General features: G+C 41.7%; 1 protein-coding gene across 3 annotated transcripts; it reads left to right on the top strand.

Annotated features, from left to right (window-relative positions):
* Positions 1-417: 417 nt before the first annotated feature.
* Positions 418-20,549, top strand: CCHCR1 (coiled-coil alpha-helical rod protein 1). Of its 3 annotated transcripts, XM_056817866.1 has the most exons (20): positions 418-1,043; positions 1,569-1,635; positions 1,725-1,935; positions 3,248-3,551; positions 5,298-5,461; positions 5,573-5,708; positions 5,932-6,042; positions 6,291-6,440; positions 13,852-13,962; positions 14,049-14,155; positions 14,286-14,398; positions 14,606-14,654; positions 14,855-14,988; positions 15,191-15,379; positions 15,530-15,631; positions 15,937-16,088; positions 16,231-16,363; positions 16,531-16,625; positions 19,903-19,931; positions 20,014-20,549. In XM_056817866.1, exons 1-20 carry the CDS (start codon positions 876-878, stop codon positions 20,018-20,020), a joined length of 2,532 nt encoding a protein of 843 aa, XP_056673844.1. In that variant the 5' UTR covers positions 418-875; the 3' UTR covers positions 20,021-20,549. The 3 variants fall into 3 exon arrangements, with proteins under 3 accessions (XP_056673844.1, XP_007483581.2, XP_007483579.2); XM_007483519.3 differs by lacking the exons at positions 19,903-19,931; positions 20,014-20,549 and having other exon boundaries at positions 418-996; positions 16,531-16,785; XM_007483517.3 differs by lacking the exons at positions 19,903-19,931; positions 20,014-20,549 and having other exon boundaries at positions 16,531-16,785.
* The last annotated feature ends 1,181 nt before the right edge of the window (positions 20,550-21,730 follow it).

The following is a 21,730-nucleotide window of genomic DNA, read 5'->3' as shown; positions in this document are numbered from 1 at the left end:
CCCATTGGATCGCCTTCATTCTATTGCCATCGCTTCATTGGGTAGTGATCCGGGAAGCCACGAAAAAGACCCAATGGGACCACCTTCCTTGCTTTCCGATTGGTCATCGAATTTTCCCGGGTTTCAGGGAGAGGAGATAGGGGTTCGGTGGAGAGGCGGTACCTGTAAGGGCGCGGGGATCGTTCGAGGCCCTGGATTGGCTAACTGTATGAATGCCATGACGCTTGCGTGTCCTGCTCTACCCTTCCCTCCCCTCAACCCAGATAAGGTATATGGGTCCGAGATCCCGCCGGCTGGCCCGCTTTGCGCAGGCGCAGTCAATGCGTGGATGCAGTGGGGTGGGGGCGGGAGAGGCGGGGCTAAAGGGGGAGGGGAGGGGAGGGTCTCGCGCTGGGTGAGGGGGGCGCGAGAGTGCGTCAGTTGAGGGGTGGGAAGGGGCGGTGAGGGGTAGGGGAACGTGGGCAACCAGGGAGCTGAGGGTATAGGGGCAGGGCAAAGAAGGTGCTGGAGGTCAGGGGCCGAGGGGCGAGGGGGCCGAAGAGGGCCGAATCAGGGACTGGGACACGAAGGTCCCGGGGAAGGGGAAGCAGGAGGGAGGAGGGGTCAGGCGGTTTTACTGGGGAAGCAGGGGCGCTGAGGGGCAGAAAGGGACCAGGGGTCGAGGGAGGCAGTTTAGGAGGGAGGGCAGAGGAGCTGCAGTTGTGCTAAGATCGTAACAAAATTTATTTAGGGGAAGCAGGGAGCCAAGGACGGGAAGCAAAGTGGGTGACAGGGAGAGGCCCGAGGGGGTGAAGGGGAGAGAGGGGGAGGACGAAGGGAATGGATGGCAAGGGAACGAAGAAACAACTGTGGGAAAGTGAGAGTATCAGGGTGAGATGAAAGACCAAGTTCCAGCGAAGGGCCTAGAGATGAGCAAAAGAATAAAGATGAGCAAAGGCCTGTTAGACTTCCTGCTTACCCAGGAAGATGGTTCCGAAAGTTGCTATTCTGTTAAGGGTAACTCAGGATCTCTGCATCTTACAGACTTCGTCTGGTGCCAAGCAGTATGCGTACTCTTTGATAGGGAGGGGGAATCAGTGATGGGAATAATTGGGTGGGAAGGGAATTTCCCCAGGACCACACTCCAGTCCAGTAGAGCTATTTCCCTAGCCCTTTACCTCCATATGTGCTTATTTAACTTCAAATCACAGAACCAATTAAGAGAAACTAAAGCTCTAAAGGGAGAGAAAGGCACTGTCCAAAGTCTTAGGAATGCCACCTGGACCCCAAGTGGCATTAATCTCAGATCCTGCTTCCCTTAGTAAATTATTTTTTACCCCATAGTTTTATACTATGGATTTTCTTATAAAAGCTAGCTACTTCTCCTTTCATAGATGTCCCAGTTTGTCACACTTCCAAAAGTGATTAGATTAGAGTGGGGAGTGGGGTGGAGGAAGGGAAGAAACAATTAGGTGGACCTTATCTAAGTTATCTAAAGAATTGGATATATTATCATAGGATATTTCCCAGGGATTGATTGGAAGCTTGGGAAATGAATTGGTGTTTGAGGTATTTTCCTTGCCCCATAGGAGAGAATGGATGGTCGGAGAAGGAACCTGGAACCTCCATCAACTTTTGGAATGCTTCAGTCTTCAGGTAAAAGGGATAGGACTGAACTATGAAATTGGAGATTGCATACCCTTGATGCCTAAATCTTCAATACTGACCCATCTCTTCTTACTCAGGTCTTGGTGGGCTCATTCCTCCATCTCATTTTCAAACACGGCCCCTTCCAGGCATGTCCAGGATGACCTCAGTCCAGTCTCCACCTTTGCCCCTTATCTTGCCTTCATCCCATCATAGTAACCATAATCATAGATGGGAGAATCATAGACTACAGATTCTGAGGCAACAAGATGGAGCAGGTGATAGTGAGGAGCCCAAAAGAAGAGGCAGGTAGGAACCTTGTCATTCTAGTTTTTGCCTGTAATTGCTTCCTATTCCTTACTGTTATTCATTCTTTTAAAAAATATATGTTATAGAGGCAGCCAGGTATCTCAGTGGGTAGAGAGATGGGAGGTTCCAGTTCAAAGCTCCTCAACTTCCTAGTTGTGTGACTGGGCAAATCACTTAAACCCCTATTGTCTAGCCCTTACCACTCTTCTGCCTTAGAATATAGTATTGGTTCTAAGATGGAAGGAATAGGTTTTTTGAAAAAGTATGTTTAAATTAATTTTGTTGCTGCCTTTTTCTTTTTTTAAACCATTACCTTCTGTCTTGGAATCAATACTAAGGGCTAGGCAATGGGGGTTAAGTGACTTGCCCAGGATCACACAGCTAGGAAGTGTCTGAGGCCAGACTTGAACCTAGGACCTCCCTCTCTAGGCCTGGCTTTCAATCCACTGAGCCACCCAGCTTCCCCCCCCCCCCCATGCCTTTTTCTTCTACATATCATTTCATTATCCAAATATACCCTTCTCTCAATTCACTGAGCCACCTAGTTGCACCCAGTGCCTTTAATGTCCTAATAAAATTATTGGCTTTGGAGTAGAGTTTAAGCAAGTCATCTCGATCCTGTCTATTAGGGTTTTATTCCTGGGTTATCCAAGGACTTTGTTAGAAGACATGGATTCTAAAACAACCTTGTGATAAGATTAGGTTTCCAAAGGACTGAAACCATGTCTTTTATTTTTATCACCTTTCCTCAGAATTTTTTTGGATAGTTTATACAGTAAACCTCAGTAAATTATTATTAACTCGTCCCTATTCTCTCCACCTTAGGACAAGAGGATCTATTTCCTCCTCTGCCCCTACCTCAGGCTCTTCATTCTCTCCAGATAGAATTCAGGAAACTGAGTATCTCTTCCCTTTTCCACCTCAAGCAAAACTATTCATAATGTCCACAACTACTTGTGAACGAACCATCAGATATCCTTAATAGCCATTATCTATATTCATGAGGCATAGCATATACCATTTTCTATTCCAGCACCTTGCTGAGTACCCTGCAAATAAAAGGTGCTAAATTAATATTTGTTGGCCATGATCTCTTCAAAGCAAAGTGTAAAATGTTACTGTTTCCATCGTTTGCATCCTCTTTTGTGTCTGATTGACTTCCAATTTCTCCAAAGGCCCCCATGTCCCTTCCTTGTCCTTATAGAACAGAGTAGGCCTCATAACTACCCAGATGGGAACAGAGAGCCTCACTTATCCATCTCCTCATATAAGATCAAAGATGCCATATCTTAACCTATAATTTCACCCAAAGGTCTCTGGATCATGTGGGGCCACAGCACATGAGATCTCAGACTGAGATAATCTCTCAGCACCTGGAAGAGATGCGAAGACTGGAGATGGAGAGCCAGGCCTTGCGGGTGGCATCAGCCCATCAGAAGGCCCAATTGGCAACCCAGGCTGAGGAACTGGAAGTCTTAGGACAGGCAGAACAGGCTATGCGGGTTGAAGTAGAAGAGCTTCGTACTGCCTTGGCTGGGGCAGAGCTCATCCGTCAGAAATTGGAAGAAGCAAACAAACGAGAACTAGAAGAGACTCAGAAGCTTCACAAAGAGCAGGTGAATTGGAATAAAATAATATTAGGGGCTAATTGGGATTTGCCTTAGTTTTACATTGTATTAGTTTGAGATAAACATTTTAGCAAAGACCCTTTGCTATTAGATTAAAATACTAATCTGCTTGGTCAGGAAAATATTGAGAATCCAGTGTGAGGGAGAACCTGGAGGAATCAGGCTGGTGAAGTTTAGGACAGGGCATTTGGTATTCATCTTCCTCTCTTATTTCTCAGAATTCAGATATCCCACTTCTCTCTCAGAATTTTAATTTATTTCTTAGGACTCAAGTATTCTGCCTATTTTTCCTCTTGGAACCCAAATATATGTCAAAATAGGCCCTAAATACCATCTGTCTAGAATATTACAGTAGACTTCTAATAGGTTTTCCAACCAGCACTGACTACAATTCATCTGTCACTTCCCTATTAAGATTCCTTATGATCAAGTCACCCTTCTGCTTAAAATCCTTCAGTAGTTCCCTGTTGCCTAAAGTTAAAACTCCTTAGGCTTGCTTTCAAGATTGTCCAAAAATCTGATCCTACCTGAACTTTCTGGTTTTATTTCATATTACCACTTTCCATGCACTCTTTCATACATATATGGACCCTCTTTCATACATATATTCTTACCCACCTTTTTGTTGTTGTACATGATTGTACCATGTGCCTTTCTAGAGGGCCTCCTTGCCTATTGAATTCCTGTCCATTCTTTAAAAACTAGATAAAATGGCTTTTTTTCAAGAAACCAGCAAAACCCTATAAACCAGTGATGGTGAATCTTTTTTTTTTTAACCCTTACCTTCTGTCTTGGAGTCAATACTGTGTATTGGCTCCAAGGCAGAAGAGTGGAAAGGACTAGGTAATGGGGGTCAAGTGACTTGCCCAGGGTCACACAGCTGGGAAGTGTCTGAGGCCAGATTTGAACCTAGGACCTCCCATCTCTAGGCCTGGCTCTCAATCCACTGAGCTACCCAGCTGCCCCCGATGGTGAATCTTTTAGAGATGGAGTGCCAGACCTAATACTGTATCCCATCCCACTCCTCCAGAGACTGAGTGCTGTGCCTCTCTTCCCCCACCAAGTGCTGGGCACACCCTGCTGCCTCCTTACCCTACACAGGGGAGGGAGAAAGCTCTCCCATTGGGCTGCTGGGTAGAGGAGTTGGAGATGTGAAAAAGTGTCATCAGGCACAGTGGAAAGGGGGAAGGGAGCAACTCTGCCCAAGTCCCTCTGTCTTTCTAGTAATGAACTCTGGGAGTGGGGGGTGGGGAGGCAGGTCATGTGCCCACAGAGAGCTCTGTGTGTGCCATAAACCTGTGTCATAGGTTTGCCATCACTGTCATAAACCCATAACATTTCTGATTTCTTTCATACTATAACACTTAGTTTACACTTCCTTGATACCTTGATCAGATGTTATTTTTTTACTATAGGCATTTGCATATGTGTCATATTCCTCTCCTGGACCATAAGCCTGATGAGGTTAGGGGCATTTCCTTAATCTGAATTTTGTATCTGCCCCAATGCCTATGACAGTGCTTTAAGTTCAATAGACATTTAATGTGTGCTTGTCAGGTATTAAATTAATTGAAGTAAGACAGTGGAGGAGAGAAAAGTAAGGGCTTAGGAAGAAAAGGGAGGTAGGAAAAGAAGACAAGTAGACTAAAAAGTTTGAAGAAACGAGAACTTTTAGAAGGCAGGTAAGAAGCTTCTTCTTACTCAGACCTTACTCTGTCATTCTTTTCTCTTGAGATCTCCCACATGACAGCAGCTCACCAGGAAGTTCTTAATACTCTGGCCAACAAGGCCCATGAGTTGGAGGAGAAACTGAAGGCCATGGAATCTAAGAGGGAAGAAGATACTAAGGAGTTGACCCTTGTCCAGAGAGAGGCCACGATGTTAAGGGAGGAATTAAGGTGAAGACAAATTGATTCAATAAAAGAAGTCAGTAGCTGTGTGGGAAGAGCAAGTTTTGGGGGTCTTTCACTTATAGTTTTTACCTTCTTACTCTCATCCACCAATCTTAGTAAAGCCCATGCGGAGCTTGAGACCCAGATGGCCCTTGTTGAGCAGCTTAGGAGGTATATAGGGGATCAGTTCCCCTCAGAGAACAAGAACCTGATATGGGAACAGGAGCGGAAGCAGCTGCTAGAGACTGTGCAGGTGAGAGATAAGAGGAAGGGGAGAGAGGGATAGGGATATGAGTTGGGAGATTAGAGGTGGATACAGAGATTCTTTTGGAGGTTATGAATGTAACTTCTGAGGGAGAAAAACTTTTGGCAGAGAAAGGGACATTTTCTTGTATATGGGGAAGGAAGAGTAGGCACATTCTAGAATAAATGTAGAGATGCTACTGTAGGTGAGAATATCCTTTCTCCCTGGTCAGCATTTGCAGGAGGATCGAGACACCTTATGTGCCACTTTGGAGTTGCTACAAGTTCGAGTGCAGAGCCTCCAAGACATACTTGCCCTACAGGAAGAGGAGCTGGGTCAGAAGGTAAGCTTGGCTTCCTAGAGTTCAAATATCTTGGCTCTAAGAGTCTCTCCTGGGACTTGGGTATTCTCTACCATCCCAGCTCCTCTTGGATTCCCCTTCTCCTCACTTTTCCCAGTGTTCCTTCTTATTTTGTGAATTTTTACTCTTATTTTGATCTCTTTTTTGCTTAAGATAGAGCAGAAGTAGTAAGGAATATTTACCTTACTTCCATGGAAGCCCTGACCTTATGTTTTGTCCCTACCTTCAAGGTCCAGCCCACAGACCCCCTTCAATCTGAGGAAGCCAAGAAGGCTCAGGCCATGTTGAGCCGGTGGAGGGAAAAAGTATTTGCCTTGATGGTCCAGCTGAAAGCCCAGGAGTTGGAACATACTCAACATACCCAAAAACTGAAAGGAAAGGTAACACTTCTTTCCAAAATGCACGCGCGCGCGTGCGCACACACACACACACACACACACACACACACACACCCCACACACACACAATCACAATCATACTTTATAGGTATATAAACCATTGACCAGGGCAATGTGACATGCTTCAAAAGGAGAGGAATGAGGTGAAACAAGGAAGATAATATATTTTACACTGGAGGCAGAGTAGAAGGAAGCAGTACAGCTAAGCTGTAAAACTTCTCCAAACAGACCTAGAGAGTGTATCAGACCAAATCCTGATGGAGAAATCCAGAAAAAATCACTAGTCATTTGACTTGACCAGGCTGATGAGAGAGATAAGACTACTGCTGACACTAGGGATAGAATTGGGCTAGGAATATATTATATGTGAAGTGCTCCAAGGGGAGACTATAGACCACGCAAGAGGAAGTCTTATATCCTTACCAGGGCACAAGGACAGTTATAGTATTGCCCATTATTTAATTCTGGCTCATAAATGTAGAGTGCACTGAGAAGAAGACCTATGCCTTGTGGTGGCATTCCTAGGTATGGAAGGCTTGGGTAGAAAAGAAGTTTAAAAACAAGAAGCAAAGGTATGCCTTAGACTCTAGAAACAGCTTTTTTTTCATTTCTAGCATCTATCCTAGCCTGCAGAGGAACAATCAGGATAAGAATCTCAGATCTAAGGGGAGTCTATACTTCTGTCACTTTAAATCTTTAAATCAATAAAGCTGTCTATTTGTTTGATAGCTGAGTCTAGCGGGAAGTTACTGTTGTTCAGACCCAATGCTAAGGCAAGGACTTTAAAACTTTGGATTTGTAAGGCAGCAATTGCCCTGGATCAGATCCCTTTGGGAGTACTGAAAGCTCCAGTCTGTCTCTGAGATCTGGAATAACATAATAGTTATTCCAAGAGAGCAGGACTAGCCCATGCCTTCTCTTGAAGTATCATAGAACCCTGCTCTAACATCAAGTCTAAAGTTAGGAGGTAGCCTGGAAGAATGAGCAAACAAAAAAAGGATCCCACCATAAAGAGCTATTATTATGGTGGCAAGGAATCTTAAGACACAAATCCAGAAGAGAATAACTTCAAAAATCTATAAGTAAAGCCTTAGAGCAAAACATTGCTTTGTTACAAACTCAACTGAAATTCCTGGTTGAGATGAAGCAAGAGTTTTTTTTTTAAGTTAAAAATGTTTTTATAAGTAAAATTAGAATGCTTGAGGAAAAAAAATTGATAAGCAAGTTATGAAAGAAAGAATTGAAAAAACCCAGCTTAGTGTGAGAGGTACAAAACCTTGTCCAAACAATAATTTCCCTGAAAATTAGAATGGACCAAATAGAAGGCAATGACTCCATGAGGCAGCAAGAAATATTAAAGTCAAAAGACTGAAAAAGAAAAAAATAGAAGGTATCTCATAACAACTGGAAAACAGATTGAGGTGAAAAATTTGAGAATCTTTGGGTTTTGAATGCCATGACCAAAAAAAGAACACCAGATGTTATATTAAAAGAAATCTTTAAACTGTCCATATTGCTTTGAATCAGAGAGTAAAGAGGAAATAGAAAAAAAAATCATAGTTGCCTCCTGCAAGAAACCTCAAAATGAAAACTCTGGAACATCATAACAAAATCCAGACCTTTTGTATCAAAGAAAAAAATACTAAAAGGTGCAGAAAGAATTCAAGTGCCAGGGAGCCACAATTGGGATTACACATGGTTTAGCAGCCACCACTATAAAGAGTGCAGGACTTGGGACACCATATTCCAGAAGGCACAGGAAATGGGCTTGTAGCCTAGAATAATTTACCAGCCATCTGAGTATAATACTACAGGATGAAAAAAAATCAATCTTTAATGAAATAGAGAATTTCCAACTATTCTTGGTAAAAAGACTGGAGCTGAAGTTCAAACTTAAGAGTTAAGAGGACCAAAGAAAAGATAAAAATGAGTGAGCAATTATAAAAGACTAAACAGGGATAATGTAACATTTAAATATGGAGAGATTATAGATGTGGGCCCTCTGAATCCTGTTGTCATTAGCGGACATAGAACAGTGATTAGAAAGCCCAGCAGTGGCTCTGTTCTCTCTTGGTAACATTAAAAGAATAATGAAAAGAGGAATACACCAAGTGAGGGTAGGAAGGAAAAAGAAATGTTGGCGGGGGCAGCTGGGTAGCTCAGTGGATTGAGAGTCAAGCCTAGAGACGGGAGGTCCTAGGTTCAAATCTGGCCTCAGACACTTCCCAGCTGTGTGACCCTGGGCAAGTCACTTGACCCCCATTGCCTAGCCCTTACCTTCTGCCTTGGAGCCAATACACAGTATTGACTTCAAGAAGGAAGGTATGGGTTAGGAAAAAAAAAGAAATGTTGGGAAAAATTAGCTTACATAATCAGTATGTGTAAGTAGATAGCTCTGCAAACAGGGACATTTAAATCTCTTATCTGAACTAGTTGAAAGAAAAATACACATAGAATGTGTTCAGAAATACATTTTATCCAACATTGAAAGAAGAGGGGGAGGGAGATTAAAGAGAAAGTAGATTGAAGGATTAATTTTAATCAAAACTAATGATGTTAAAAAATATAGCTCTTTTTGAGGTGGAAAAGAATGAAAATCTGAAGGAGTGCCTAGAACCCGGACAATTATGCTATATAAATGTGATAGAAGTGTTGAGGAGAAGATAGTTTCATAGAAACCTTGTTTGAAAGTTTGTGTGAACTAAAGCAGAGTGAAATAAATAGAATCAGGAGAAAAAATGTGTATAATGGCAGTAATATGGTAAAGGCAAACAACTTTGAAAAAATTAGGACCTCTTAGCATAATAATTGACCATGATTCCAGAGGACTAATGATGAAATGTATTACTCAACTTCTGTTAGAGAGGTAGAGAACTCAAGAGTTCAGAACGAGACATTTTTTGGTCAGGACCAATGTAGAGATTTGTTTTGATTGACTAGACATTTTTATAATGGTTTTGTTTTTCTTTAGTCCTCAATTGGTGGGAGGATGATAAAGCAGTTTTTTGCTGATTAAAAAATATATTTAAACATATATGTATATATATTAAAGGAAATCAGGAGGCTTTGGAATATACCCTGACTTTTGAGAACTTCTCAGGAGGAACTTTGTTGTAGTAGATTTAGAGTCAGATGATTGAAATTTGCTTTGGCTAACGATTACTCTAGATCACTGATTCTCGAGTTTTTTGGTCTCAGGACCTCATTACATTACACATTTTTTGAGGATTCTTTCCAAAAAGCTTGGGTGGTATCTAGCATTATTTACCTTAGAAATTAAAACACCTTAGTATTATTATTAAAATAGTTTTAACCTCAAGCAACCCTTGACAGAGTTTTGAGAACCCACAGAAACCACACTTTGAAAATTGATCATTGTTACTTTTTTTAAACCCTTACCTTATGCCTTAGAATCAATCAGTTCTAAGACAGAAGAGTGGTAAGGGCTAGGTAATGGGGGTAAGTGACTCACTCAGAGTCACATAGCTAGGAAGTATTTAAGGCTAGATTTGAACCCAGGTCCTTCTGACTCCAGGCTCATGATGTCATTGTTATGAACAGTTCATGGCTATTTAGTACTTTAAGATTATTAAAGTGCTTTTTGAGATGACCTGAGGTTCCTTTTTAACTTTTTGGTTCTGTGTGTAAAGATTAAAATTAATATTCAATACTCCAAGTATTATTTTAATAGTATTTATTAAAATTGACTTAGAGCAAAGAGGAATTGAAAAAAAACTCCAGCAAGCATCCAAAATGCTCCCTCCTTACCACTGTAAGATTTAAAATAAGTTGTAGCCTTAAACTGTGGCATTTAAAAGTGTGGAGAGACAAGGAAAAACATTATGACTGCTCAAAATATGTTTTACTACAGTGTCTTGGTTTTAAATCAAATATAAGGTGGTCGCCAGGGAAATATTCCCAATTATTCAAATACCCAAGTCAACTGGGTTTTATAGAGATTTTAATTAACACAAATGTGGAATTAATGAAAAAAGAGAAAGAGAGAAAAAGGAAATAAGTATGAAGGGCCTTAAGCCAACATGGCCTAGACCTGAGTCTTAAGAGAGAGAGATCAGTCAGTCAGTCTTTTAACACTCACCACAAGGTCTGTCTAAGCAAGGGTTCTAGTGACACCAGGCCAGCTCCATCTCAGTTGACTTCACCAGAGAGCCTTCCAGCCAGAGACTGTTACAAAGGGCCTCTCTCCAGAGCCTCCAGAGGGACAGAGTCCCCTTAGAGGAGCTCCAGCGAGACCTCCTTAGAGATTGTCCTCCAAGAGCTTCCCTTCTCCAGAGCCTCTCTCAAGAGATTCTTCCTAAGCGGTCCTCATCAGAGATCCTCCAAAAGGAATTCTCCAAAAGGATATCTCCTCAAGAGATTCTGCTTTTTCTTGTATAGGGGCTTTTCTCCCATGTCACCTCCCCTAAGTCCCTACATCTACCAATCACTGTAGATGTTTTCCAAAAGACAGCCCATTTTGAATTCACAGCTGAGTAGATTAATCTCTTTAGTAAATCAGAAAAAAAATGCTGCTGTGTCACTAATTTCTTTAAGAGAAAACCTCTGAGTAAGTTTTCACTTTTTAGGTCTAAGTAGTTTACAAGTTGCCCCACCTTTATAGGCACTTAGCATCCCATTGTATCAATTCATGGCTCAGAGAACTCCTTTCCTTTATAAGTATGGTTTTCAAGTACTTTCATTGTTTAGCAAGGAGTTTTCTGCCCTAAAGCATTCTTTTTTTTTTTTTAATTTTAAATCCTTACCTTCCATCTTGGAGTCAATACTGTGTATTGGCTCCAAGGCAGAAGAGTGGTAAGGGCTAGGCAATGGGGGTCAAGTGACTTGCCCAGGGTCACACAGCTAGGAAGTGGCTGAGGCCGGATTTGAACCTAGGACCTCCCATCTCTAGGCCTGGTTCTCAATCCACTGAGCTACCCAGCTGCCCACCCTAAAGCATTCTTAAGTACGGTGGAATACAGATCCTCCCATAGCAAGGAGTTTTCACATTCAAGTAGAGTTCTCACTATCTGGTAGGGAATTATTTCAAGTAGGGAATTGGAGGATTCCTCAATGTGGAGTAAAATTTTTAACATTCATATGTCTGTGAAATTTTAAGGTTTACACCACTCAAACCAGCCAGAGACACCCTGTGGGCCCCATCCACCTAAGGAAATGCACAGACAGGAAAAGGAAAAGGGGATTGGGGGAAATGTAGTCTCTAGAGTTCAAGATTCTAAATCAATACATTTCTCCCTATGATCCTTTGGGAGACCAGTCTCCCCAGTGGATCATGAAAACATAACTAACTTATAACTTGAACTAGAGGTATATACAAATATTACAGTTTTTAAAGGAAAATGACAATAAATTGGAGATAAGAGGAAAATAAAAGGGAAAAGGAACAAAACCAATAATAGGTGCATTGACAAAAAGCCAATTTGGGGGCAGTCCCCTTTGGCATAAGAATGTACACCTTCTGAACATAAAAAAAATGTGCTAGAGCCAGGTTGGACTGGTTGGCAAGAACCTATTTTTAAATTTTTAGTGTGAACACTTTATACATCAAGATTTGATTTATTGCTTTGCTGATTGTTTCAACTTAAAGTGACAGAGAAAATGTTTATGGTAGATTAAATTTAAAGTAGATCATGCAAAAAAAAATGTATACACACACATACACCTGCATATATTTGGCCTACTTTCTGTTTCTTGGAAGAGGACACAACATATGCTTCTCTGTCTTTTCACTTACAGCCTCATATACATGGAATACACACCTTTCCCCTTCTTACCTATGCTTCTGGGTTTCCTTCAAGCCTTAGTTTATTTCTATCTTTTGCCAAAGGCCTACTCCTCATCTTCCATTCAGTGCATCCCCAATACTTAGCATAGTGCTTAGTGCTTAATAAATGTTCAGTAAATGCATACTGTGAAAGTTAAAACCATAGCTTATCTCAATTTTGTAGTTTTTCCAAGGCCTAGCACACTGTTCCGCACACAGTAGGTAGGCATTTAATTATTTATGGAAATAGTCTTTTGACATAATATAGTGTCCTAAATATGTTAAGTGCTATTCTTCAATTGAAGCCTCTTAAAAAAGGAAAAAATACATAGGTAAACATTGAGAAATAACACTTATCAATAGTATTCAGATTTTGTACAAAGCTAGCCCATAGGAGGGTGAGAATGAGGCTAGGCAGGGGAATGTGACCTATATTTGGACCATTGGGATGTATTTTCAAGTAGATAGCTCTAAGCAATATGAGATTTAAATGGATCATTTTGATTATATTAAATTAAAGGTTTTATACAAATAAAACTAGTATAGCTAAGATTCGAAGGAAAACAAAATTGGGACAGGAGGGAGAATTTTATAGACAGTTTCTTGGATAGAAGTAACATCCTAAAATATATAGGGAACTGTCATTTATAAAAATTAAGAATCATCTCAATTGACAAATGGTCAAAAGATATGAACAGACAGTTTTTTGAATAAAGAAATCAGTCATACAGAGTTATATGAAAAAATTCTCTAAATCACTACTGATTGGAGAAATGCAAATTAAAAATTGTGAGATATCTCACACCTATCAGATTGGCTAAATGATAAGACAAAAATGACAAATGTTGGAGGAGATGTGGAAAAAATGGGGAGATACTAATACACTGTTGGTGGAACTGTGAATGGATAAAGCCATTTTGGAGAAGCAAGCTGGAATTATGTAGAGAGTTATAAAACTGTATATACCCTCAGACTGAGCAAGCTGGGTCTGTTTCCCAAGAAGATTAGGGAGTAAAAGGAAAAAGAACCTAAAGTTCCAAAATATTTATAGCAGCTCTCTTTCTGGTGGCAAAGAAATAGAAATCAAAGAAATCTCCATTGACTTGAGGAATGCCTGGACAAGTTGTAGTATATGATTGTGATGGAATACTATTGCACTGTAAGAAATAATGAGCAGGTTAATTAAAAAAAAAAACTTGGAAAGAACTCCATGAAATAATGAAATGTGAAACAAGTAGAACCAAAAGAATATTATATACAGCTATAGAATTAATATTTGAGGAATAACTTGTGAATGTCTACCTCCAAAGAATGAACTGAAAAATAGAAATATAAAAGACAATTTATATATATATGTGTATATATATAGTTGTTGTTGTTGTGTAATACCCTCTATGGTATGGGGAAGGGAATGGAGCTGAGATACCTGGGAATAAATTCTATTAAAAATAAATTTAGTTTTAAAAAGGTAACCCTGAATTGGTCCCCATTTCCTTCAAGGATCTATGCATTCTCCTGCCAAGGGACCTAGAGTATCCTGTTCCTTTGTCTCTACTTGTCATTTTCCTCAGAGATCCAGGAACTAAGCACACAATTTTTTATATGCCCTAGGTAGCAGAACTTGAAGGGGAGGTAGCATCCAGGAACCAGGAGTCAGCCATCTTGCATCGATCTTTGCAGGACAAAGCTGCTGAAGCTGGGGTAGAAAAAGCAAACAGCAAGGTGAATTCATGGGAAAAGAAGAGGAGGCATGAGCCAAGGCATTGTGATCTTTGGCAGAGCCCTTCTTGTATTCCCATCCTTTCCAGATGCTGCAGGGGGAGCTGATCCGAGCTCAGGATGCCAGGCTGTGGCAGCAGCAGCAGACAAAGGTGGCTGAAGAGCATGTGAAGCTTGTGGCCCATGCTGTGAACAGGTATTCTAGATGAGGAGGGATGAGCCAGAGCTCATTTTTCTCACCCTTTTTATCTAGGAGTCTTGGGTGAGAAGCAACCAGGGGATTTTGAATTGTTCCTGGGGTAGCTGATCTTCTCTTGTCCCTTCAGCTCCCACAACTGGCTACAGAATCGGGTAGCTAAGGTGGAGGAGGCTGTATCTCAGCTTCCCAGACTCAACAACCGACTTGGCTATGCCACCCGGCAGATCCGTACTATTCAAGGTAGGAAGGCCATTACATTCAGGAGCCCTATTTTCTGCTTAATTATTTCCCACTCATGTTAATCTTTAGCATTTTAGGTTCCATAATCTCCGTTCCATGTATCCCCTCACATATCTAGCCTATGATTTCCTCTTCCCATTTTCCTATCTTCATCTTTTCCCTTTGTCTTTCCAGTAACCTAGCTCTGTTTTCTCTTCATTATTTAAGGCCTTGTGGCTCGGAAGATAGCACTTGCACAGCTGCATCAAGAACAGAGGTAAGATCAGAAGACAAAGACTCTTTGACCCTGGGAGGTGTGAACCAAGAGGAAAAAAAGTGGACCTTCAGGGACTAGATGCTTTTGTATCTGGAGTAAAAGAGTCTGTGTTTGAGGGTCAGCTACCTAGCTTCTCTCTCCTTTGTAATTTCTAGAAATGATTTCCAGAAATCTCTAGTTTCTTTGTCCACTTCCTACAGCTCCCCAGCCCCACTGTCTGAAGAAATGGGACTTGAGTTGCAGCAGCTAAAAGAAGAACGAAAGCGATTAGATGAAGAGCTACAACTGAGTGCCCGCCTCATCCAGCAAGAAGTGGGCCGGGCACGGGAACAAGGTAGCGCATGGCTCTTGAGGGAACAAGGTTGCACATGGCTCTTGAAAGCTTGTATTCCCTCTGAAGGGATAAAGAACTCTTAAGTAGGAGAGCAAGATACTTATGTCCTGGGAAGGAGAGTTGGAACTAGTGATTGTGGGGAAGGACCAAGGGTCTAGATTCTGACATTGTTGTAGAAAAGTATTGATTCTCTGATACTCAGGGGAGGCAGAGCGGATACGACTAAATGAGGAGGCCCGGCAGTTGGAGCAGGAGTTGCAAAAGACCCAGGAATCTTTGGCTGAGGTTGGGATTCAGCTGCAGGCGGCTCGAATGAGTCAGAAGGAGAGCACAGAAGAGGCTGCCTGCCTTCGGCGGGAGCTAACCCAGCAGCAAGAGGCCTATGGAAGAGGTATAGAGTATAATGGAGAATTCCAAGTGGGGTGGAGGAATTCATTCTGCAGGACCATACCTGGCTCTTGAGTCCTGATACAGAGGCTAGGGGTTTACTGGGACAAGGACCAATCTAGAAGGAAACTTGGATCTCTCCCTCTCTCCTTAGCCTTACAAGACAAGGTGGCCGAAGTAGAGACAAGGCTTCGGGAACAACTTTCAGAGATGGAGAGAAGACTGAATGAAGCCCGAAGGGAACATGCTAAAGCTGGTGAGCTTGGGAATTTGGACAATGGATGGGAAAATAGCATTGCATAGTCTTCTTGTTCCTCTGAGGTCACAGATTTATAAATGAATAGGATTTTATAAGTAGATGGAACTATAAAGATAATTTAATCCAACATTTCTCATTTATAGGAAATGAAACCTAGGTAAGTAAAGTGACTAGCTCACGGTTACATAGCTATTAGTTGGAAATCAATAATTAGAACTCAGGTCTCCCAGTTCCTTGTTCAGGATGATTGTGTTGTATTACCATCGGATCAGTCCTTACACATCTTTTTTCCATCCTCTCAGTGGTCTCCCTTCGCCAAGCCCAACGTCAAGCAGTCCGAGACAAGGAACGTAATCAGGAGCTGGGACGTCTACAGGAGGAGGCCCAGAGGGAAGAAGGAGTCCGGTTGAGGCAGAGGCTTCAAGAGTTGGAACGAGACAAGAACCTCATGTTGGTATGGATTTACCCTTGGCCATGAACTATAACTCTCTTTGGCAATCAGAGGACAAAGGGAGTTGTAATCCTATCTTAGGAAGAACTGGAGGAAAAGTAACTACTACTTGGGGTGGAGAGACACCTATCTCTTTTCTTCCCAGGCCACCCTAAAGCAAGAGGGTCTCCTTTCCCAATACAAACAACAGCGGCTATTTGCAATTCTTCCTTCCCCATCACTGGAACCCAGCCCTGGAACCTCTGGAACTCTGCTTCCCACCAGAGAACTTTTGAAAGGTAGAGTTCAGAGGAGATTTGGGATCTGACTACCCCCTAGGGACCCACAATGGTTCTTAATTTTTCTCTCCTATAGCATCCATACCATGCCCTGCCCTCTCCCTCATTTCACACTACATGTAAGAGTTTTTCTTTATGTAATTCCCCTTTTATGTATTCCTTCTCAGGATCTTCTCTTTCTGACTTGCTGGAAGATCTACAGGAAATGAGTGAGGTTATCACTCGAGAAGAAGAGGAGGGAGACAACGGGAGATGCTCGGTTGTAGGTTCCCCCTCTTACCACACAATTGAAAGCTGTAAAGGGAAACAAAACAGGAGGAGAAAGTAGCAAATATGTCCACCTGCTGGTTTTAATCCCTGAGCTACATCTATCTTGATGTCTGTGAATTTTCTTACACTGAATAAAGGAGGTTTTAGTAGGATCTGTGAGTTTAGAAATATTCTCCCTCAGGATGTAAGGATGTCTTCCTCTCTGCCCCAAATGCCCCCTTCTGCCTCTCCTATACAAAATATGAGATATTGCCTCTGTGGTGTGCTCCCAAGAAAAGAGCCTTTTCCATATTCCTCTTTCCCTATTTGTATCTGAGTGATAGTTTGAGAAACAACAATTTTTAAAAATAAATTTTAAGTTTTTTTTTTTTTAATTAAAATCAACCTATCTTCTCCTTGGGGAAAAAAAAAGAAAAACAAAATCCTTGTAACAAGTATGTAGTCAAGCAAAACAAATTCCCGAATTGTCCTTAATGAAAAATCAGTCAACATTCTCAGTCTGTCTCCTATCCATCAGGAGGTGGGTGGCATATTTCATCATGAATCCTCTGGAATTATAATTGGCTATTCCTTGCTCAGAGCTCTTAAGACCTTCTAAGTTATGGGTCTTTACAGTATTATTATTATATAAATTGTTCTTTCAGTTCTATTCCCTTGACTCTGAGTAGCAACACCTTAAAAATAATTCAGAAAAGAAAAGCCTTCACCACTGAAAGAAGCAATTGAACATGAAATCCTGAAAGGTTTCCAAAACTCAAAGGAATGACAAGCTCAGAAATAGGGGAATGAGGCCTAGGAAGAAGGATGTCTGAGGACGAGAAGTTTTGAGTGGGACTTGGGAACAGAAGCACCACAGGGGATGAGAGGAGAAAGGAGGAAGAGGATGGAGGAAGATGGCTAGAGGGGAGATTGGAAGAGGAGGAATATGGGCAAAGATGATTGCCCTTACCTTGGTGCTTTCGTGGAATAATCTTGTTGACTCTTGACTGCAAAAGGGGGAATTGGGGTTTCTTATTGTTTCCTTCCTGTTTTGAGTCAGTGCAAATTTGCCCCAGGCTCTTCCTCATGTTTCCTATATGATCCTAGCTAGGTGGTCCAGTGTTTGGATTCTGAGGGAGGGTTGGAACATGGAGGAAAGATGGTTCCTGAGAAGAGCAGGGACTATAGGGAGATGTTTATCTTTGGGGAAAAGCTGTAGGATAGTGTTGCAGGTACAGTGCCTTCCTTATTACCCTTATGATCTAGGGACATGTGCCTGGAAATCCAGGCAATCTTTGATGCTTCTGCTTCTCTGTCTCTGTAATTAGACTGCTTCCCCCAAGCAGGTTTTGCATCCTGTCTGTGATTCCTGGCTGAGGTAGGGAATCAGAGATGGACCCAGAGGATGGGCCTCAGGGTGAGTCTGGTAGGAGGAGTACAAATCCACATGGAGGCCACTTGGTTAAGAGAAGGCAGGGACTAGGAATCTAGCTGTCCATATTGTTGTTGGGGAGAGCCAGGGAAACTGAGTTCCAGGACAGATGAGCTGAAGACTGGCTTGAGACTACACTTAAAGTGAGTGGCTATTGCACAGAAGATAAAACTCCCTCTCCCCCTTCCCAACAAGTCTGTCCAGTTAAGCTCTTGCCCCTTTTCTGGCACCAGCTGAGTCATTGGGGTTTTCCCTTCTCAGTGCTTGGGCTCCTCCTCCTCTTCTCTCCTCTATAAAATCAGTTCCTAGGCACCACAGACTCAATCTGCCCCTCCTCTTGGGGCCCAGGAGAGTTGGCTTAACCATGCTGAATTGGAAGCTCCTGGGAATACTGGTTCTTTGTCTCCTTGTAGGAGGTGAGCAGAAGAAGCAAGCAGAGGGGGTGGGGGTAGGGGAGGGGAAGAATAGAATGGAGGAAGGAGAATAACTTGGTGATCTGAGGGATGGGGAAAGGAAAATGATAAGGTAGGAGATGACATAGGGATGCAGGTTGGAAATCTGAGAGTTATATAGATCAAAAAATAAAATGGACAAAAGACTTCAGGCTATTATGTTTTAGGGTATCAAATGAATTTGGAGCCAAATCATCTTTGGGATATTGTGGATTTGAGAGGTTTCTTCTGTTTGGGGATCTGGCTTGGTGTGGAGGTTAATGGATCAGAATTGTGGTGGAAATGATCATTATAGCTAGTTTTAATATTTAGGTAATTTTCTTCGCTCTATTTTGCCTGTTGAATTTCTCTGTCCTGTACAACTTCTTGTTCCTTCTCTTTTGTTTTATACCTTTCTAATACAATTCTAGTTTATTCTCCTCCTAGACTATAAGGTCTATGAGACAGTATTGAATTTGAATCTTGTATCTATTTTGTATCTTTACAATGCCCAGTAAACTATTGTGTATTCTTTAGGTATTTAATAAATATTTGAATGAATGAATGGATAAAAGGCACTTTAGAGGTTTAAGTGATTTAGTTGTTGTAGTGGTTCAGTCTTTCAACTGTGTCTGACTCTGCTTGACCCCATGGACCATGGGGTTTTCTTGGCCATGATACTGAAGAGGTTTGCCATTTCCTTCTCCAGTGAATCCCTTTGTCAGGCAATCAGAGAGATTAAGTAAATCACCCAGACTGGATTTGAACTCAGATCTTTTTGACTCCAGACCTGACTCTCTATCCACTAATCTACCTTGCTCAGGGTCACACATATAGGAAGTATCTGAGGCTGGATTTGTACTCAGGTCTTCTTGACTCCAGAACCGTGCTCCTAAACCAGTGAGCTACAACTGCCTCTGTGATTTAGCTTTGATGGTAATCATTTTAGGGGCATAGATAAGTTTAGGGGTTTGTGTCAATTTGTTTTGTTGGCCATTTGAATTTGAACTTAGTTTGCAGGTAATCAATTTAAAGTGTGTAGACTTTTAAGGATTTTAGGTCAGTGATGCAGACTGGTCAATTCAAGTCCATTAAAAATTCCAATTAATATGTATAACTCGGATCAAATTGCTTGCCATCTGGGGGAGGGGGGAAGGAAGGGAAGGAGGGAACAATTTGGATCTTATAATTTCAGAAAATGTATGATGAAAGTTGTTACATGTAATTGGCAAAATAAAATATTTTTGAATAAAAAAGTTAAAAATAAACATTCTGATAAATTTAGGATGCCTTGGCAATTCAGGAGTTTTATGTTTTCCATTTTCAGGGTTAATGTCCATTTCAGGATTCTGTCATTTCTAGCATTTGTGGGGAGGGTTTCATCTGTTCCAAAAAATTCATTCCACTCTATTTTCTCTCCTTTACAGGTATCACGGGCAACAATGACCAAGCCCTAGAGGTTCATGAAGAAGGGGGTGCGCCAACATGGCCACAGGGCCCTCCAATCCCTGGTGATCCCTGGCCAGGGGTACCCCCTATTTTTGAAGACCCTCCACCCCCAGGCTCCAGTCCCACCTGGAGAGATCTTCCCGATAGTGGAGTCTGGCCCCCTGAACCTCCTAGCACAACTACTCCCCAACCTCCATTCCCTGATGACCCATGGCCTGCTGGACCCCAACCCCCTGAGAATCCCTGGCTTCCTGGCCCTGAGATAGACGATGATGATCTACCTTGATCTACCCAGGGAAGAATACAGATAATCGGATGATCCCAATCCCCCTCTCTTACGTGCACAAAAGCCTAATTCATCTCTTTCCCTAACAATCTTTGCCCTTCTGACTTCACTCTTCTCATGGAGATTTGAGCTTTCCTTTCATCTTTACCAAATTCTTTTTGATCACCTCCAGAGCACACCCTACGTCGATATTCTGGCCTCTCCTTCCCACATCAATTCTTTTCTAACTGGAGTGGCACAGAGCTGTGTTTTCTGCCACCATTTTGTGGCCATGAGAGGCAAGTGAAGATGGACAATACCAGAGCTTTCATGAAATGGAATAAAACCACACTAATAATCCTTGTGTTTTCAGATTCTTTTATTCTTGCTGGTTCTTGGATGAGGTTGCTATGTATATTTATTCCTAGTCTCCCACTGGGAGTATGGAGAGGAAGAAAGAGGGGAAAGAAATCTTAGCCAAGCGTTTTAAAAAATACCTTGCTCCTTTCGTCCTCACAGTCCTTCTACTAACTTCATGGATTTAATGATCTGGTTTCCTAGTCCCCTTTCTCAGGAACTTGAGAAACATAACTTGGTCTTATTGGAGACTCAGAGAACTAGAGGTTTCAGAAAAAAATGTTATGGGTTAGGGTTAAGGATAAAGGAATAATCATTTTTTAAGCTGAAGAGAAATCAAAGGCTAAGTAAGCCCTTAAAACATTTCATGAGTCGGAGAAGTTAATAGGCTTTAAAATAACATGTATTATACTTTAAGTTACAATGTACTTATAACCCTGTGAGGCAGGTAGTAATAAGGGGTAATCTATCTTTTGGTCTCGGATACCTCAAGGTTTGACCTGAAATTGTCCATTTCTCTGACTTGTTGCTCTCACCTAGTTTAATCCAAGAAAGATTCCAAGAAAAAGCCTCAGGAATAGTTTGTGTCTAGTATGTCCCCAAATCCTACTTGGGCATTCAACATTTATAACATGGTTATTGATCATAATAGTCTTTTTGCCCCACAAATAAAGCACAAGATGCTAGAGACAAAGCACCCTAAAGGTCTTTCAGTCCTTTTTCCAGAAAGGAGCCAACTTTGGGCTCAACATGTAGTGGAAAGAGTGCAGAACTTAGAATACTAAATGCATGGAGCCTGAGTTCAGACCTAGACTTACTATCTGGGTAGCTTTGGCCAAATCACTTAATCTCTGGGCCTTAGTTTCTTCAGCTATAAAGTGAAGGGGTTGGATTAGGTGGCCTCTAAGATCTCTTTTCTAGACCTAAATCCAAGACCCCAAGATCCTATAGCACGTTTCTAGACTCACACAACTAGTAAATGTCAAAGGGACCTGAACTTGTTCCCTAACATAAAGATCAGTGCTTTGCCACAATAGTGCACAGCCAACAGGAAAGCAATCAGCCTGAAAGAAATGCTCTGAAATCACATTTTGAGCATGAGCACTGCCATATAGGATATAGAAACATTTGGTTCCTGTCTTCAAGATGCTGAGTCATAGCTTTCCTATTTAGTTTTTTGAATT

Source organism: Monodelphis domestica, chromosome 2 (assembly GCF_027887165.1).
Source record: "Monodelphis domestica isolate mMonDom1 chromosome 2, mMonDom1.pri, whole genome shotgun sequence".
Lineage (NCBI taxonomy): Eukaryota > Metazoa > Chordata > Mammalia > Didelphimorphia > Didelphidae > Monodelphis > Monodelphis domestica.
Note: the sequence above shows the minus strand (reverse complement) of the source record. Positions and strands in the feature narration are given on the sequence as shown.

Excerpts from the sequence above, each read along its gene's own strand:
- CCHCR1 (XM_007483517.3), top strand. The coding sequence starts at position 876 with ATGAAAGACCAAGTTCCAGCGAAGGGCCTAGAGATGAGCAAAAGAATA. Across the intron at positions 14,399-14,605 it reads GCAGATCCGTACTATTCAAG|GCCTTGTGGCTCGGAAGATA; the intron begins GTAGGAAGGCCA and ends TCATTATTTAAG. Across the intron at positions 16,089-16,230 it reads GAGACAAGAACCTCATGTTG|GCCACCCTAAAGCAAGAGGG; the intron begins GTATGGATTTAC and ends TTTTCTTCCCAG.